This window comes from Pristiophorus japonicus, unplaced genomic scaffold (genome assembly GCF_044704955.1).
Source record: "Pristiophorus japonicus isolate sPriJap1 unplaced genomic scaffold, sPriJap1.hap1 HAP1_SCAFFOLD_388, whole genome shotgun sequence".
Taxonomy (NCBI): Eukaryota; Metazoa; Chordata; class Chondrichthyes; family Pristiophoridae; genus Pristiophorus; species Pristiophorus japonicus.
The window spans coordinates 439,085-458,552 of record NW_027253739.1 but is presented as its reverse complement, the minus strand read 5'-3'; the positions used below and the strand labels follow the sequence as shown (position 1 = coordinate 458,552).

General features: G+C 49.2%; 1 protein-coding gene across 1 annotated transcript in view; it reads right to left on the bottom strand.

Moving 5' to 3' along the window:
* LOC139250546 (organic cation/carnitine transporter 2-like) overlaps positions 1-19,468 on the bottom strand; it is a 336,028-nt gene that overhangs the window by 136,219 nt on the left and 180,341 nt on the right. Inside the window, exon 5 of the mRNA XM_070872923.1 lies at positions 2,941-3,067. Within this exon, the coding sequence (XP_070729024.1) occupies positions 2,941-3,067 (127 nt within the window). The remainder of the gene's footprint in view (positions 1-2,940; positions 3,068-19,468) is intronic.

Sequence of the window (19,468 nt, the reverse complement as noted above, 5' to 3'; positions counted from 1 at the left end):
CTGCCATTCTGAAAAGGACCCGTTTATCCCGACTCTCTGCTTCCTACCTGCCAACCAGTTCTCTATCCACGTCAGTATATTACCCCCAATACCATGTGCTTTAATTTTGCACACCAATCTCTTGTGTGGGACCTTGTCAAAAGCCTTATGAAAGTCCAAATACACCGCATCCACTGGTTCTCCCTTGTCCACTCTACTAGTTACATCCTCAAAAAATTCCAGAAGATTTGTCAAGCATGATTTCACTTTCATAAATCCATGCTGACTTGGTCAGATCCTGTCACTACTTTCAAAATGCGCTGCTATTTCATCCTTAATAATTGATTCCAACATTTTCCCCACTACTGATCTCAGGCTAACCGGTCTATAATTACCCGCTTTCCCGCTTCCTCCCTTTTTAAAAAGTGGTGTTACATTAGCTACCCTTCAATCCATAGGAACTGATCCAGAGTTGATAGACTGTTGGAAAATGATCACCAATGCATCCACTATTTCTCGGGCCACTTCCTTAAGTACTCTGGGATGCAGACTATCAGGCCCTGGAGATTTATCGGCCTTCAATCCCACCAATTTCCCAAACACAATTTCCCGCCTAATAAGGATATCCTTCAGTTCCTCCTTCTCACTAGACCCTCGGTCCCCTAGTACTTCTGGAAGGTTATTTGTGTCTTCCTTCGTGAAGACAGAACCAAAGTATTTGTTCAATTGGTCTGCCATTTCTTTGTTCCCCATTATAAATTCACCTGAATCCAACTGTAAGGGACCTATGTTTGTTTTCAATAATCTTTTTCTCTTCACATATCTATAGAAGCTTTTGCAATCAGTTTTTATGTTCCCGGCAAGCTTCTTCTTGTACTCTATTTTCCCCCTCTTAATTAAACTCTTTGTCCTCCTCTGTTGAATTCTAAATTTCTCCCAGTCCTCAGGTTTGCTGCTTTTTATATGCCTCTTCCTTGGATTTAACCCTATCCTTAATTTCCCTTGCTCGCCACAGTTGAGCCACCTTCCCCGTTTTATTTTTACTCCAGACAGGGATGTACAATTGCTGAAGTTCATCCATGCGAATTTTAAATATTTGCCATTGCCTATCCACCGTCAACCCTTTTAGTATCATTTGCCAGTTTATCTTCACCAATTCACGTCTCATACCATCGAAGTTACCTTTCCTTAAGTTGAGGACCCTAGTCTCTGAATTAACTGTGTCACTCTTCATCTTAATAACGAATTCTACCATATTATGGTCACTCTTCCCCAAGGGGTCTCGCACAACAAGATTACTAATTAGTCCTTTCTCATTACACATCACCCAGTCTAAGATGGCCAGCTCTCTTGTTGGTTCCTCAACATTTTGGTCTAGAAATCCATCCCGAATACACTCCAGGAAATCCTCCTCCACCGCATTGCTACGAGTTTGGTTAGCTCAATCAAAAGTAGATTAAAGTCACCCATGATAACTGCTGTACCTTTATTGCACACATCCCTTATTTCTTGTTTGATGTTGTCCCCAACCTCACTACTACTGTTTGGTGGTCTGTACACAACTCTCACTAACGTTTTCTGCCCTTTGGTATTCCGTAGCTCCATCCATACCGATTCCACATCATCCAAGCTATTGTCCTTTCTTACTATTGCATTAATTTCCTCTTTAACCAGCAACGCCACCCCACCTCCTTTTCCTTTCTGTCTATCCTTCCTAAATGTTGAATACCCCTGGATGTTGAGTTCCCAGCCTTGGTCTCCCTGGAGCCATGTCTCGTGATGCCAATCACATCGTATCCGTTAACTGCTATCTGCGCAGTTAATTCGTCCACCTTATTCCGAATACTCCTCGCATTGAGGCACAGAGCCTTCAGGCTTGTCTTTCGAACACACTTTGCCCCTTTAGAATTTTGCTGTAATGTGGCCCTTTTTGCTTTTTGCCTTGGGTTTCTCTGCCCTCCACTTTTAAATTTCTTCTTTCAATCTTTTGCTTCTGCCCCCATTCTACTTCCCTCTGTCTCCCTGCATAGGTTCCCATCCCCGTGCCATATTAGTTTATCTCCTCTTCAACAGCACTAGCAAACACTCCCCCTAGGACATTGGTTCCGGCCCTGCCCAGGTTCAGACTGTCCGGTTTGTACTGGTCCCACCTCCCCCAGAACCGGTTCCAATGTCCCAGGAATTTGAATCCCTCCCTCATGCACCACTGCTCAAGCCACGTATTCATCTGAGCTATCCTGCCTAATTGCTATGTGAATGTGTGTCTGCTTTTGGGTGTGGATGGAATTGGGCCTGGTTGTGAGGTCCTTGCTGGTCAAATAACCTGATAGCACTCACTATCTGGGATCATATATGAAAACGAATAGTAACATGGACAAGGGAGATGATTGACACCCATGGAACAGTACCATGTCAGATAGGCAACACCTTCAGAGGAGAAGGGGTATGAGAAAAATTGGCAACAAAAGAGCAGGTCTGTATTAAAGGGCTATACGACCATCATCATCATAGGCAGTCCCTCGAAACGAGGATGACTTGCTTCCATAACAAAAAGGGATGAGTTCACAGGTGTTTCAATGAAGGACCTAATATTCCGGATCCCGAACTACATCCTGAAGAGTGGGAGATGCCTGTGGGTGGATTTTTTTAACGTGGGGTGACCGTTGCATGCCAGCCACCACACGGGCTTGACAGAGCGAGGTCTTGGTCCAGTGGCCTGGGTTAACCAGGACGACTGGATACCAGCTCTGCTGCACGGGCCCAGTGCGCACATATCGCAGTGTGGGCTGGGTCCGTGCTGCCCCTGGGCCCTCGCCTCTCCTGGGCCCCGAACCCTCGCCTCTCCTGGGCCCCGGTCACTTCCCTCTATGGACTCTTGCTGCTCCTTCAGCCCGCCTGCTGTACCTGCCCGCACTGCAATATGACCACACAGGAATCAAAAGCATTATTGTGTGCCAGTACCTCAAGGTCAGTGAAGATCACTGCAGGTGGAGTGACACCATTTCTCTTTGCAATGAGTCGGATTATTGCTTCAGCCTCGTGTGTCCTTCCCTTTATCAGCAGCCAACGTGGGGATTCAGGAATGAACCTGGGATTAAAAGTATTTTATTTTAATTAAAGAGTACTAAAGACACACAAAGGACTTTGGCAGTTATTATTACTATTAAAATACTCTTTAGTGGCAGCTATGAACATATAACATTATTGAAATCTTGGAGTGGATTCAGCAATGCAATGGCAGAGGAAGGTATAAAAATGACATTTAATATGGATTTTGACAGGTTTACAGAAATGCCTGGATCACGAGTGCCATTTGCTAAGCTTCACTGATCGTGCACATTATATTGCCTTGATTATGGTGCAAAGTTAGAGCACATGGGATTGGGGGTAGTGTGCTGACATGGATTGAGAACTGGTTGTCAGACAGGAAGCAAAGAGTAGGAGTAAATGGGTACTTTTCAGAATGGCAGGCAGTGACTAGTGGGGTACCGCAAGGTTCTGTACTGGGGCCCCAGCTGTTTACATTGTACATTAATGATTTAGATGAGGGGATTAAATGTAGTATCTCCAAATTTGCAGATGACACCAAGTTGGGTGGCAGTGTGAGCTGCGAGGAGGATGCTATGAGGCTGCAGAGTGACTTGGATAGGTTAGGTGAGTGGGCAAATGCATGGCAGATGAAGTATAATGTGGATAAACGTGAGGTTATCCACTTTGGTGGTAAAAACAGAGAGACAGACTATTATCTGAATGGTGACAGATTAGGAAAAGAGGACGTGCAACGAGACCTGGGTGTCATGGTACATCAGTCATTGAAGGTTGGCATGCAGGTACAGCAGGCGGTTAAGAAAGCAAATGGCATGTTGGCCTTCATAGCGAGGGGATTTGAGTACAGGGGCAGGGAGGTGTTGCTACAGTTGTACAGGGCCTTGGTGAGGCCACACCTGGAGTATTGTGTTCAGTTTTGGTCTCCTAAACTGAGGAAGGACATTCTTGCTATTGAGGGAGTGCAGCGAAGGTTCACCAGACTGATTCCCGGGATGGTGGGACTGACATATCAAGAAATATTGGATCAACTGGGCTTGTATTCACTGGAGTTCAGAAGAATGAGAGGGGACCTCATAGAAACGTTTAAAATTCTGATGGGTTTAGACAGGTTAGATGCAGGAAGAATGTTCCCAATGTTGGGGAAGTCCAGAACCAGGGGTCACAGTCGAAGGATAAGGGGTAAGCCATTTAGGACCGAGATGAGGAGAAACTTCTTCACCCAGTGAGTGGTGAACCTGTGGAATTCTCTACCACAGAAAGTTGTTGAGGCCAATTCACTAAATATATTCAAAAGGGAGTTAGATGTAGTCCTTACTACTAGGGGGATCAAGGGGTATGGCGAGAAAGCAGGAATGGGGTACTGAAGTTGCATGTTCAGCCATGAACTCATTGAATGGCGGTGCAGGCTAGAAGGGCTGAATGGCCTACTCCTGTGCCTATATTCTGTGTTTCTATGTTTCTATGAATAGGGAACTGTGGCTCATTATTCTGTAGTTACAAACATGTTTTTGTAGTGTGCTGAACATCTGCACCTTCCTGTACCCTAGGTAAGAAACGAGAGCTGGGTTTAGACTGTAGTGAGACAGGTTAGTTTTACACCAGATGTATTGTTGCAATAGAAATTACTTCACTTTTCCTTTATTTGAAAGAAATTATAGATTGCCCTTTATTTTCTCATGTCCTCTCAGGTATGGTTCCATCTGGTCATCCTCTTGTACGATGCACAAGGAGCCACAATTCATGTGTGTGCACAGGCAATGGTCACCAGAAGCCATGCTCAGGCCAGTTCTCACTGAACATACTGAACTCACTAACTAGGAGTGAGGATGGTGAACGGAGGTTCATTTCCTTCTCCCTAACCCAGAAAGGCAAAGGAATCGGAGTAGCTCATTCAGCCCCTCGAACATGCTTCACCATTCATTTAGATCATGGCTGATCTGTACCTCAACATTATTTACCCACCATAGCATCATATCCCTCAGTAACAAAATCTATCTCTTAGTCTTGAAAGATCCAATTGTCCCACCATCCACTGCCTTTTAGGGGAAGACTTTCTGCTACGCTTTGTATGAAAAGGCAATTTCCGTGCCCCCTCCTTGTCTCGGAACAGGGCAGCTCGCTCAGTATTCACCAGGAATTCAACATGGAACCTTTGATTAATTTTTTTTAAACTACACTAAGGCCCCTGACTAATATGCCTCGATTCCAGGGAAGGAAGATTTCCTGAGAATTCTTCCAAGATCCCTGATTGCTCTCTATGATATCACATCGACTGCATTCTGTACTAAAATCAATTTGATTGATCAGAATTTTAACATTCATGCTCATGCAGCGGAGAACGCTGCTAATTCATAAATCCAATAATGTAAGTAACGGGCTTCCTGCTAATAACAGAGACATGCATGTATGGATTAAACACAAATTATGCCACTAGCCCTAAGTCGATAACACAAGAAATGAGGCCTGCATCACCAAGTATTCGACACTTGGTGCAAAATGTTAACCCAACCCATCCGGCAAGAATGGGGCAAGGGAGTGTTAAAATATTCAGCCTTACCACACCGGTCTCACCGAAACTCGTGTGAGCCTCAAACTATTGCTAATCAGAGTTCCATTACGACAATGGGACCCCGAGGTAGTTTAACTCAGGCTTCAGCGAGAAAGTTGCCCTGACTTTCCCACCAGGATGCACCAGCATTGTCGAGAGGCAAGTTGAAATCTTTTCTTTCTGTAGAGCAGGAATCATCCCATCATGAAATTGGCCCCCCGCCCACTACCCTCCCTGATTGCTGGTGCTGTCAGAAGGTGGTTGCTGGCCTGCTCCCACCCACTAGCTAGGGTTAGGGTTAGGTTGCTGCTTTCAATCATTTTGGGCAACAGCTAACCGATAGTGTAGTGTATGGAGAAAGACTGAACACTGTGAGCTCAAAGTAAAGTGTGACCTTAGTCTTTTATTGCAGGTCTCCAGAGTGCATCTCCAACCTGTGAGGCCTCCTTAAATACCTGTGCTCCCAAGGGATTATGGGATCATTTAAAAATAGTTGGAGTCTGTGACAAGAGAACTTTAGTTATTTTTCTGGATGGACACAATGGAATTCTTTATCAATATCTACCTTCAGATCATAAAATTTCTCATTTCTCTAATACAGGTGCAGCGTCCAAAATTCGGAGTTCCGGAATTCGGAATGTTCCTGCTTTCTCTCCATACTCCTTGATCCCTTTGGTCATAAGGGCCATATCTAACTTCCTCTTGAATATATCCAATGAACTGGCATCAACAACTCTCTGCGGCAGAGAATTCCACAGGTTCACAACTCTGAGTGAAGATGTTTCTCCTCATCTCGGTCCTAAATGGCTTACCCCTTATCCTTAGACTGTGTCCCCTGGTTTTGGAACTTCCCAGCAACTGGAACATTCTTCCTGCATCTAACCTGTCTAAACCCGTCAGAATTTTAAACGTTTCTATGAGGTCCCCTCTCATTCTTCTGAACTCCAGTGAATACAAGCCCAGTTGATCCAGTCTTTCTTGATATGTCAGTCCCACAATCCCGGGAATCAGTCTGGTGAACCTTCGCTGCACTCCCTCAATAGCAAGAATGTCCTTCCTCAGTTTAGGAGACCAAAACTGTACACAATACTCCAGGTGTGGCCTCACCAAGGCCCTGTACAACTGCAGTAAGACCTCTCTGCTCTTATAGACAAATCCCCTAGCTATGAAGGCAAACATACAATTTGCCTTCTTCACCGCCTGCTGTACCTGCATGCCAACTTTAAATGACTGATGTACCATGACACCCAGGTCTCATTGCACCTCCCCTTTTCCTAATCTGTCACAATTCAGATAATATTCTGTTTTCCTGTTTTTGCCACCAAAGTGGATAACCTCACATTTATCCACATTATACTGCATCTGCCATGCATTTGCCCACTCACCTAACCTGTCTAAGTCACCCTGCAGCCTCTTAGCATCCTCCTCACAGCTCACACCGCCACCCAGTTTAGTGTCATCTGCAAACTTGGAGATATTACACTCAATGCCTTCATCTAAATCATTCATGTATATTGTAAATAGCTGGGGTCCCAGCACTGAGCCCTGCGGCACCCCACTAGTCACTGCCTGCCATTCTGAAAAAGACCCGTTTATTCCGACTCTCTGCTTCCTATCTGCCAACCAGTTCTCTATCCACGTCAGTACATTACCCCCAATACCATGTGCTTTATTTTTTCACACCAATCTCTTGTGTGGGACCTTGACAAAAGCCTTATGAAAGTCCAAATACACCACACCCACTGGTTCTCCCTTGTCCACTCTACTAGTTACATCCTCAAAAAATTCCAGAAGATTTGTCAAGCATAAATCCATGCTGACTTAGACCGATCCTGTCACTGCTTTCCAAATGTGATGCTATTTCATCTTTAATAATTGATTCCAACATTTTCCCCATTACTGATATTTGGCTAACCGGTCTATAATTACCCGTTTTCTCTCTCCCTCCCTTTTTAAAAAGTGGTGTTACATTAGCTACCCTCCAGTCCATAGAAACTGATCCAGAGTCAATAGACTGTTGGAAAATGATCACCAATGCATCCACTATTTCTAGGGCCACTTCCTTAAGTACTCTGGGATGCAGACTATCAGGCCCTGGGGATTTATCGGCCTTCAATCCCATCAATTTCCCCAACACAATTTCCTGACTAATAAGGATTTCCTTCAGGTCCTCCTTTTCGCTAGACCCTCGGTCCCCTAGTATTTCCGGAAGGTTATTTGTGTCTTCCTTAGTGAAGGCAGATCCAAAGTATTTGTTCACTTGGTCTGTCATTTCTTTGTTCCCCATTATAAATTCACCTGAATCTGATTGCAAGGGACCTACGTTTGTCTTCACTAATCTTTTTCTCTTCATATATCTATAGAAGCTTTTGCAGTCAATTTTTATGTTCCCAGCAAGCTTTCTCTCATACTCTATTTTCCCCCGCCTAATTAGAGCCTTTGTCCTCCTCTGCTGAATTCTAAATTTCTCCCAGTCCTCAGGTTTGCTGCTTTTTCTGGCCAATTTATATGCCTCTTCCTTGGATTTAACACGATCCTTAATTTCCCTTGTTAGCCACGGTTGAGCTACCTTCCCCGTTTTATTTTTACTCCAGACAGGGATGTACAATTGTTGAAGTTCATCCTTGTAATCTATAAATGTCTGCCATTGCCTATCCACTGTCAACCCTTTAAGTATCATTTGCCAGTCTATCCTAGCCAATTCACGTCTCATACCATCGAAATTACCTTTCTTTAAGTTCAGGACCCTAGTTTCCGAATTAACTGAGTCACTCTCCAGCTTAATAAATAATTCTACCATATTATGGTCACTTTTCCCCAAGGAGCCTCGCACAACAAGATTGCTAATTAGTCCCTTCTCATTATATAACACCGGGGGGGAGAGGCTGATGGTTGCGGGGGATGGTTGGGGGGATGGTTGGGGGGGATGGTTGGGGCGATGGTTGGGGGGGATGGTTGGGGGGCGATGGTTGGGGGGGATGGTTGGGGGGCGATGGTTTGGGGGGGGATGGTTGGGGGTGATGGTTGGGGCGATGGTTGGGGGGGTGGTTGGGGGGGATGGTTGGGGGGATGGTTGGGGGGGATGGTTGGGGGGGATGGTTGGGGGGATGGTTGGGGGGGATGGTTGGGGGGGATGGTTGGGGGCAATGGTTGGGGGGGATGGTTGGGGCAATGGTTGGGGGGATGGTTGGGGGGCGATGGTTGGGGGGGATGGTTGGGGGGATGGTTGGGGGGGATGGTTGGGGCGATGGTTGGGGGGATGGTTGGGGGGCGATGGTTGGGGGGGATGGTTGGGGCGATGGTTGGGGGGGATGGTTGGGGGGCGATGGTTGGGGGGGATGGTTGGGGGGGATGGTTGGGGGGATGGTTGGGGCGATGGTTGGGGGGGATGGTTGGGGCAATGGTTGGGGGGATGGTTGGGGGGCGATGGTTGGGGGGATGGTTGGGGTGATGGTTGGGGGGGATGGTTGGGGGGATGGTTGGGGGGATGGTTGGGGGGGATGGTTGGGGGGATGGTTGGGGGGATGGTTGGGGGCGATGGTTGGGGGGGATGGTTGGGGGGATGGTTGGGGGGATGGTTGGGGGCGATGGTTGGGGGGGATGGTTGGGGGGATGGTTTGGGGGGATGGTTGGGGGGGATAGTTGGGGGGATGGTTGGGGGGATGGTTGGGGGCGATGGTTGGGGGGGATGATTGGGGGCAATGGTTGGGGGGGATGGTTGGGGGGATGGTTGGGGGGTGGTTGGGGGGGGGATGGTTGGGGGGGATAGTTGGGGGGGTGGTTTGGGGGGATGGTTGGGGGGGATAGTTGGGGGGATGGTTGGGGGGATGGTTGGGGGCGATGGTTGGGGGGGATGATTGGGGGCAATGGTTGGGGGGGATGGTTGGGGGGATGGTTGGGGGGTGGTTGGGGGGGGGATGGTTGGGGGGGTGGTTTGGGGGGATGGTTGGGGGGGTGGTTTGGGGGGATGGTTGGGGGGATAGTTGGGGGGATGGTTGGGGGGGATGGTTGGCAGGGGGGTGATGGATACATTCCATAGGATTACACGGGATATACGGCACAGAAACAGGCCATTCGGCCCAACCAGTCCATGCCGGCGTTTATGCTCCACTCGAGCCTCCTCCCGTCTTTCCTCATCTAACTCTATCAGCATAACCCTCTATTCCCTTCTCCCCCATACACTTGTCCAGCCTCCCCTTAAATGCATCGATACTATTCACCTCAACCCCTCCCTGTGGCAGCGAGTTCCACATTCTCACCACTCTCTGGGTAAAGAAGTTTCTCCTGAATTCCCCATTGGATTTCTGGGTGACGATCTTATATTGATGGCCTCTAGTTATGCTCTTCGCCACTCTCTCTGTATCCACTCGATCAAAACATTTGATAATCGTAAAGACCTCTAATAGGTCACCCCTCAGCCTTCTTTTTTCAAGGAAAAAGAGACCCAGCCTGTTCATCCTTTCCTGACATATATACCCTCGCATTTCTGGTATCATCCCTGTAAACCTCTGCAGGTGGCCGAGGGGGGGAGGGGGTGCGGGGGCAGGGTGAGTGGGGAGGGGGGGGCGGTGGAGGGGGACCGGGGGCGGGGTGAGTGGGGAGGTGGTGCGGGGGCAGAGTGAGTGGGGAGGGGGGGCGGGGGCTGGGGAGGGGGAGGGGGAGGGGGAGAGGGCGCGGGGGGGGAGGGGGAGGGGGTGCGGGGGCGGGGGGAGGGGGGTGCGGGGGCCGGGGGGAGAGGTAGGGGGGAGGGGGAGCGGGGGAGGGAGGGGGAGGGGGAGGGAGGTGCGGGGGAGAGGGAGGATGCGAGGGAGGAGTGGGCGGGGGAGAGAGGTAGGGGGCGGGGGGAGGGGGGAGGGAGTGGGAGGGGGTGCGGGGGAGGGAGGGGGAGGGGGAGGGGGAGGAAGGCAGAATAAAACTCCTTTTTCCACACATGGCCATACTCTGCCAGATGTGCCTGCATGTGCGCCTGCCAATGCCAGGCTAATATTGGCGATCTCCCATAACTTTTTGTACCTTATTTCTTAATCAGCTAAATGCAAACACTTTGCTTACCTGTCCTTTCTGTTGTGTTCATAATAGAGCAAAGTAACTGAGTACTGTAGTCGTGAGTAAGTGTGACCTTAATCTCTTTATTTAAACTCCAGAGTGTTGGTACAGCATGGGAGGCCTGCTTATATACAGTGCTCCCAAGGGATGTTGCAATCTCTTGGGACTCCAACAGATCCGCCCTCTGGTGGCAGTATGATACAGATTGCATAGTGTTGCATACATAACATCACTCCCTCCCAAAGTCAATAGTACACTTATTTACAGGGTGTGACGATCTGGGGCTTTCCGCTTCCTAGTCGATTGTCTCGGTACAAATGCAGGTGCAGGTGAGTTGGTTGGGCCTTCGCTGGGCTGCTGCGCAGCTGGTCTTCGCTGAGCTGCTGGGGATGATGAGCTCAGCTTCGTGGTCAACTGTGATGTCGGTTGCCACTGTGTGTGTATCGGAGGGTCGAAGTTGGTGGTGTCCTCTTCAGGTTGCTCGTGGCTGTCTGTGAATCGCAGTTTGGTTTGGTCCAAATGCTTTCTGCAAGTTAGTCCATTTGCGAGTTTGACCTGAAACACCCTACTCCCTTCTTTGGCTACGACAGTGCCAGTGAGCCATTTGGGACCATGTCCATTGTTGAGTACAAATACAGGGTCATTGACTTCAGTATCACGTGACAAGTTTACGCGATCATGGTACATGCTTTGTTGATACCGCCTGCCCTCGACGTGATCCTGGAGATCAGGGTGGACTAGAGAGAGCCTTGTTTTGAGCGCCCTTTTCATGAGCAGTTCGGCTGGGGGAACTCTGGTGAGCGACTGGGATCTTGTGCGGTAGCAGAGCAGGACTCAGGACAGGCGGGTCTGCAGGGAGCCTTCCGACATGTGTTTCAAGCTTTGCTTGATGGTTTGGACTGCCCGTTCTGCCTGGCCATTGGATGCGGGCTTGAACGGGGCAGATGTGACGTGCTTTATCCCATTGCGGGTCATGAATTCCTTGAATTCAGCACTGGTGAAGCACAGCCCATTGTCGCTGACAAGGACATCAGGCAGGCCGTGCGTGGCAAACATGGCTCGTAGGCTTTCGGTGGTGGCAGTGGACCTGCTTACAGATATTATTACACACTCAATCCATTTTGAATAAGCATCCACAACAACCAGAAACATTTTGCCTTGGAATGGGCCTTCAAAGTCAACGTGGATCCTAGACCACGGTTTGGAGGGCCATGACCACAAACTTAGCGATGCCTCCCTGGGTACATTGCTCAGTTGAGAGCAAGTGTTGCATTGGCACATGCAGGACTCCAAATCTGAGTCGATGCCGGGCCACCACACTGGGATCTGGCTATAGCTTTCATCGTTACTCTGCCTGGGTGAGTGCTGTGTAGGTCATGTATGAACGTTTCCCTGCCTTTCTTAGGCAAAACCATGCAATTACCCCACAAAAGACAGTCTGCCTTTATGGACATTTCGTTTTTGCGCCACTGGAACGGCTTGATCACTTCATGCTGCGACCCTGGACCAGCTCCCATGGCGGACACAGTTTTTTACCAGGGACAGTAAAGGATCCTGGCTGGTCCTGGTCCTGATCTGGCGGGCTGTAACGGGTGACTTTTCATTTTCAAATGCATCCATCACCAAGAGCAAGTCTGCAGGCTGTGCCATTTCCACCCCGGTGGTGGGCAATGGTAGCCGACTGAGGGCATCAGCGCAGTTCTCTGTGCAACGGCCACCAAACGTTAAAAAAATCCACGCACAGGCATCTTCCACCCTTCAGGATTTAGTTCGGTCCTGGAATTTTAGGTCCTTAATTGAAACACCTGTGAACTTCTTGACGTGGAAGCAAGTCATCCTCGATTCGAGGGATTGCCGATGATGATAAGTTCTCTGTGCCTGGCCTGAGGCAAATTGCATAGTTGTATGCCGACAGTGTGAGCGGCCATCTTTGGATGCGGGCAGAGCCATTTGTATTAATCCCTTTGCTCTCTGAGAATAGCGATATGAGCGGCTTATGGTCAGTTTCTAACTCAAACTTGAGACCAAACAGATACCGCTGCATTTTTTTCATCCCGTAAACGCATGCCAGAGCTTCTTTTTCAATCATGCTGTAAGCCCTTTCGGACTTGGACAAACTCCTGGATGCATAGACGACCGGTTGCAATGTTCCCGATTTGTTTGCTTGTTGTAACACACACCTGACCCCGTATGAAGACACATTGCAAGCTAGCACTAAACGTTTACATGGGTTATACAGAGCAAGCAGTTTGTTGGAACATAACAGATTTCTGGCTTTCTCAAAAGCAGTGTCTTGTGAATTCCCCCATACCCAGTCATCTCCCTTGCGTAGCAGCACATGTAGAGGTTCTAGCAAGGTGCTTAACCTGGGTAGGAAATTACCGAAATAGTTGAGGAGTCCCAGGAACGACCGCAGCTCCGACTCGTTCTGTGGTCTCGGCGCGTTCTTGATGGCCTCTGTCTTGGCGTCGGTCGGCCTGATGCCATCTGCCACGATTCTTCTCCCTAAGAACGCGACTTCTGGTGCCAGGAAAACACGCCTTGAGCGTTTCAACCTGAGTCCCACACGATCTAGCCGACTTAGAACCTCCTCCGGGTTCTGCAAGTGTTCGATGGTGTTCCAACCTGTGATCAATATGTTGTCCTGTAAAACCATGGTGCGTGGAACCGACTTTAGCAGACTCTCCATGTTCCTTTGGAAAATAGCCGGGCCGATCGAATCCCAAACGGGCATCTATTGTAGATGAACAGACCTTTGTGTGTGTTGATGCAGGTGAGGCCTTTCGAAGATTCCTCCAGCTCCTGCGTCATGTAGGCCGAGGTCACGTCCAACTTGGTGAATGTCTTTCCTCCAGCCAGGGTTGCAAATAGGTCGTCTGCCTTTGGTAGCGGGTATTGGTCCTGTAACGAAAAACGGTTAATCGTTACTTTACAGTCCGCACATATTCTGACTGTGCCGTCGCCTTTGACAACCGGAACAATCGGACTGGCCCAGTCATTGAACTCCACCGGCGCGATGATGCCTTCTCGCTGCAGCCTGTCCAGCTCGATCTCCACTTTCTCTCGCATCATGTATGGCACCACCCGTGCCTTGTGGTGGATGGGTCGTGTGCTGGGAACCATGTGGATCTGCACCTTTGGCCCCGAGAAACTTCCAATGCCTGGCTCAAACAACGATGGGAACCTGCTCAGAACCTGGGCACATGAGGCGTTGTCGACGGACGAGAGCGCTCGGATGTTGTCCCAGTTCCAGCGGATTTTTCCCAGCCAGCTTCTGCTGAACAGTGTGGGGCCATCTCCTGGTACAATACATAGTGGGAGTTCGTGCACCGTTCCATCATAGGAGACTTTTACTGCTATACTGCCAATTACAGGGGTCAGCTCTTTAGTGTAAGTTCTCAGTTTGGTATGAATGGGGCCCAGCTTGGTCCTTTGTGCCTTGTTGCCCCACAGCCTGTCAAAGGCCTTTTTGCTCATGATAGACTGACTCACACCCGTGTCCAATTCCATGGATACTGGAATTCCATCCAGTTCAACTTTTAACATGATCGGTGGACATTTCGTGGTGAAGGTGTGTACCCCGTACACTTCTACCTCCTCGGTTCGAGTCTCTAGTTCAGTTTGATCCACCATGGATCGATCTTCCTCTGCAACGTGGTGGTTTGCAGGGTTTGCAGCTCGTCTGCACATTCACTGGAGGTGTCCCATTGTTCCACAGCCTTTGCACACATAGTGTTTGATGCAGCATTGATGGTCTCGATGATCACCTCCGCAGCGCCAACAAGGTGTTAATTGTCTCGCATTCACGATTGATGGCGGACTCTGGGTCACCTGAGGTCGTGCAGCTGCAGGTGTGTACATTCTGCCATATCCATTCCTGCCTGAAAACGACGTTACTTTGTGTACAGTACTTGCCGAAACCTCTTTATGCTGTGAAATTTGCTTGGTGTTATCGCTGGTGGATATAAATGTCTGGGCTATCGTTATGGCTTTGCTCAGGTTCGGTGTTTCAACAGTCAATAGTATGTGAAGGATAACCTCATGGCCAATGCCAAGCACAAAAAAGTCTCTTAGCATTTGCTCCAGGAATCCACCGAATTTGCAATGTCCTGTAAGGCGCTTAGTTCAGCGACGTAGCTCACCACTTCCTGGCCTTCAGATCATTGACATGTGTAAAATCGATACCTTGCCATCAGAACGCTCTCCTTCGGATTTAGGTGCTCCCAGACCAGTGTACACAGTTCTTCATAGGATTTGGTTGTTGGTTTCACCGGAGCTAGAAGATTCTCCATGAGGCCATAGATTGTTGCCCCACAGACGATAAGGAGGATCGCCCTGCGTTTGGCAGCGTTCTTGTCCCCTTCCAGCTCATTGGCCACGAAGTATTGGTCGAGTCGCTCCACGAAGGCCTCCCAATCATCCCCTTCTGAGAATTTCTCCAGGATATCAACAGTTCTTTGCATTTTCGGTGATTGTTTATTATCTCATCGCCAGTTGTTGTGTTCATAATAAAGCAATGTAATTGAGTACTGTCGACAGTAAGTGTGACCTTAACTCCTTTATTCAAACTCCAGAGGTCTGGTACAGCATGGGAGGCCGGCTTATATACAGTGCCCCCAAGGGATGCTGGGATCCCTTGGGACTCCAACAGGTATGCCTAGGGTTGCATACATAAACACATTCAATGACTCACTATCCCCACCACCCATTCCATTAAGAAAGTGATTCCTGATTAAACTAAAAATCAGATACACAGTTTTTGCTCCCCCAGATAATGAAGGCCCAAAATTGGGCTAATTTTTAAACTGCAAAAGGGAAGCGTTACTGCCCAATGATGTATTTTTTCAGTACTGCCAACATGTTAACAAGAAAAGTGGTACTACATAAAACTAAAGTATATCTTTTCAAACAACCTAAATTAACGTAGGGCCCTGAAATTCTGTGGGGTTTCTGCCAGTATCCTACCGCACTACTGGGGAGAGATGGAGACCTGGTTACACCAACTCTGCTGTTTCTAAGAATTTATTCACTGATTTGTAAGACCACCGATCCTCACATTTTTTACTTGCTTGGAGATTGCCTTGCTTGCTCAGGGGAATGAAGATACAATGCCCGGGATTGGAGGGCCAAGGCAATACCACCCCACCGCCCAGCACCAAAGGCCCCATCATCATCATCAGAGGCAGTCCCTCGCAATCGAGGAAGACTTGCTTCCACTCTTAGAATGAGTCCTTAGGTGACTGAACAGTCCAATACGAGAACCACAGTCCCTGTCATAGGTGGGACAGACAGTGGTTGAGGGAAGGGGAGGGTGGGACTGATTTGCCGCACGCTCCTTCTGCTGCCTGCGCTTGGTTTCTGCACGCTCTCGGCGACGAGACTCGAGGTGCTCAGCGCCCTCCCGGATGCACTTCCTCCACTTAGGGCAGACTGGTCTTTGGCCAGGGACTCCCAGGTGTCGGTGGGGATGTTGCACTTTATCAGGAAGGCTTTCAGGGTGGGGGATCCCTGTAACGTTTCCTCTGCCCACCTTTGGCTCGTTCACTGTGAAGGGGTTCCGAGTAGGGCGCTTGCTTTGGGAGTCTCGTGTCTGGCATGTGAACAATGTGACCTGCCCAACGGAGCTGGTCGAGTGTGGTCAGTGCTTCAATGCTGGGGATGTTGGCCTGGTCGAGGACACTAACATTGGTGCATCTGTCCTCCCAGGGGATTTGCAGGATCTTGCGGAGACATCGTTGGTGATATATGTCATGTATTCAACTGTCATTGTAACCCATGTATAAGCTGACCTAAGTTGTATACCTTGAGAACACTGGCCACAGGGGGCGAACTTGTGGGAGACACTCCGAACCTAGACTTTCAGGTATAAAAGGGAAAGCTCCACCCACCTTCATCACTTGAGGTCTTGGTAATAAAGGTAACTGGTCACAGAGTGACCTTCTCTCATGTATGGGCCTCGTGTGCATTTATACAGTATAGTAAGGACATATCATTGGTGACGAGAAACTGGGATTTAAACCACGTGAGCATGGCCACTAGCAGCACAGAAGAGAGGTACCGTGTTGGTGATGATTGGGACGACTTTATTGAGAGACTACAGCAAAGTTTTGTCACTAAGGAATGGTTGGTACAGGATTCAGCCGACAAATGCAGGGCTCATCTCCTGACGGTTTGTGGATCCAGAACGTACTCCCTGATGAAGGACCTTCTAGCGCCAGAGCAACCGGCGGACAAGACGTTCGAAGAGCTCAGTAATTTGATCGGGGAACACCTTAAACCGGTGAGCAGCATGCACATGGCGAGACACCGGTTTTACACGCACCGGCGGTGAGAAGGGCAAAGCGTTCCAGACTTCGTGGCAGATCTCCGGCGACTGGTGAGCCTATGTAAGTTCCCAGATGCGTGCAGAGCGGAGATGCTGCAAGATTTTTTTATTGAGGGCATCGGGCACGCTGGGGTTTTCAGGAAACTGATTGACACCAAAGACCTGATCTCAGCTTACATGACCCAGGAGCTGGCGAGTGAGTCGAAGAAGCTGACCACCATCACGACACACAAGGGGTTGTTTGAGGATAACAGATATCCTTTCGGGATTCGCTCAGCCGCCGCGATCTTTCAGCAAAATATAGAAAACCTCCTCAAGTCGATTCCAAGGACGGTGGTTTTTCAAGATGACATCCTCATTACGGGTTATGATACTGAAGAACACCTCCACAACCTGGAGGAGGTGCTACGCAGACTGGACCGGGTAGGGCTGCGACTGAAAAAGGCGAAGTGCGTCTTCTTAGCTCCAGAGGTAGAATTCCTGGGGCTGAGGGTAGCAGCAGACGGGATCAGCCCTACTGCGTCCAAAACGGAAGCGATCCAGAGAGCACCCAGATCCAGTAACACGATGGAGCTGCGTTCGTTCCTGGGGCTCCTGAACTATTTTGGCAACTTTCTTCCCAAATTGAGCACGCTGTTAGAGCTGCTACACGTGCTCCTATGCAAAGGTCGCGAATGGGTCTGGGGGGACAGCCAGGAAAGGGCTTTTAATAGAGCTCGCAATTTGTTATGCTCCAACAAACTGTTAATGTTATATGACCCATGTAAGAAACTAGTTTTAATATGTGATGCGTCGTCCTATGGGGTCATGTGTTGCAGCATGTCAATGCCAAGGGTCAGTTACAGCCGGTAGCTTATGCCTCTAGAAGTCTGTCCCAGGCAGAAAGGGGCTACAGGATGGTAGAAAAGGAAGCGCTTGCATGTGTATATGCAGTAAAAAAAAATGCACCAGTACCTGTTTGACAGGAAATTTGAGCTGGAGACAGATCATAATCCCCTAACGTCCCTTTTGGCCAACAACAAGGCCATAAATGCGAATGCATTGGCCCGCATACAGAGGTGGGCACTCATGTTAGCCGCCTATGACTATACAATTCGGCAGAGACCGGGCACCGAAAACTGCGCCGATGCACTCAGCAGGCTCCCACTAGCCACCACTGAGGGGGCTACCGAGCATGGTGCTGAGATGGTCATGGCTGTTGAAGCTTTCGAAAGCGAAGGTTCACCTGTGACAGCCCGTCAGATTAAAGTCTGGACAAATAAAGACCCGCTATTGTCTCTAGTCAAGAAATGTGTCCTGAATGGGGACTGGGCAGCCACGTACAGGGCATGCCCTGAGGAGTTTAAACCGTTTCACAGGCGCAAGGATGAACTCTCGATTCAGGCCGATTGCCTACTATGGGGAAACCGCGTAGTCATGCCCCAGAAGGGCAGAGAAGTGTTTATCAGAGAACTTCATAATGAGCACCCGAGCATTGTCATGATGAAGGCAATTGCCAGGTCACACGTTTGGTGGCCAGGGATAGACACAGACCTGGAACTTTGTGTTTGTAGGTGCAACACGTGTGCCCAGCTGGGAAACGTACCCAGGGAAGCCCCCCTTAGCCCCTGGTCCTGGCCCACCAAGCCTTGGTCACGCATCCATGTGGACTACGCAGGTCCTTTCATGGGAAAAATGTTTTTGGTTGTAGTAGATGCCTACTCCAAGTGGATTGAGTGTGACATTCTCAATTCAAGCACATCCTCTGCCACAGTAGAAAGTCTACGGGCAATGTTCGCCGCCCATGGTCTACCGGACATCTTGGTCACGACATTGGCCCGTGCTTCACAAGCACTGAATTCCAGGACTTCATGGCAGGCAATGGAATTAACCATGTTAGAACGGCACCGTTCAAGCCGGCCTCAAACAGCCAGGCGGAACGAGCAGTGCATATAATCAAACAGGGGATGCTCAGATTCCAAGGGGGTTCCCTACAAACCCGCTTATCACGCCTCCTGTTGGCTTATAGATCCCGACCACACTCGCTCACAGGGGTTCCACCCGCAGAGCTGCTAATGAAAAGGACACTCAAAACCCGATTATCCCTTATACACCCCACCATGAAAGAAATTGTTGAGAGCAGGCGCCAGTCACAATGTGACTACCATGACAGGAATGCGAGGGCACGATGTATTGATGTCAATGAACCTGTTTTTGTCCTTTATTATTCTGCAGGGCCCAAATGGCTTGCAGGCACTGTAATTGCCAAAGAGGGGAATAGGGTTTTGGTAGTTAAACTTACCAATGGACAAATCTGCCGCAAACACGTGGATCAAACTAAAAGGAGGTTCAGCAACCCCATAGAAGAAGCAGAGGAAGAACACGATGTAGAGTTCACTCCACCACAGGTGACCGAACACAGGAACCAAATGGAGGAGAGCCCAGTCACTGTGGACAGTCCGGACAGGCCTGAGGCACCGCAAACAGCAGACACTCAGGCCAGCGCCCAACAACCGGAGCCCCAACTCAGGCGCTGTACAAGG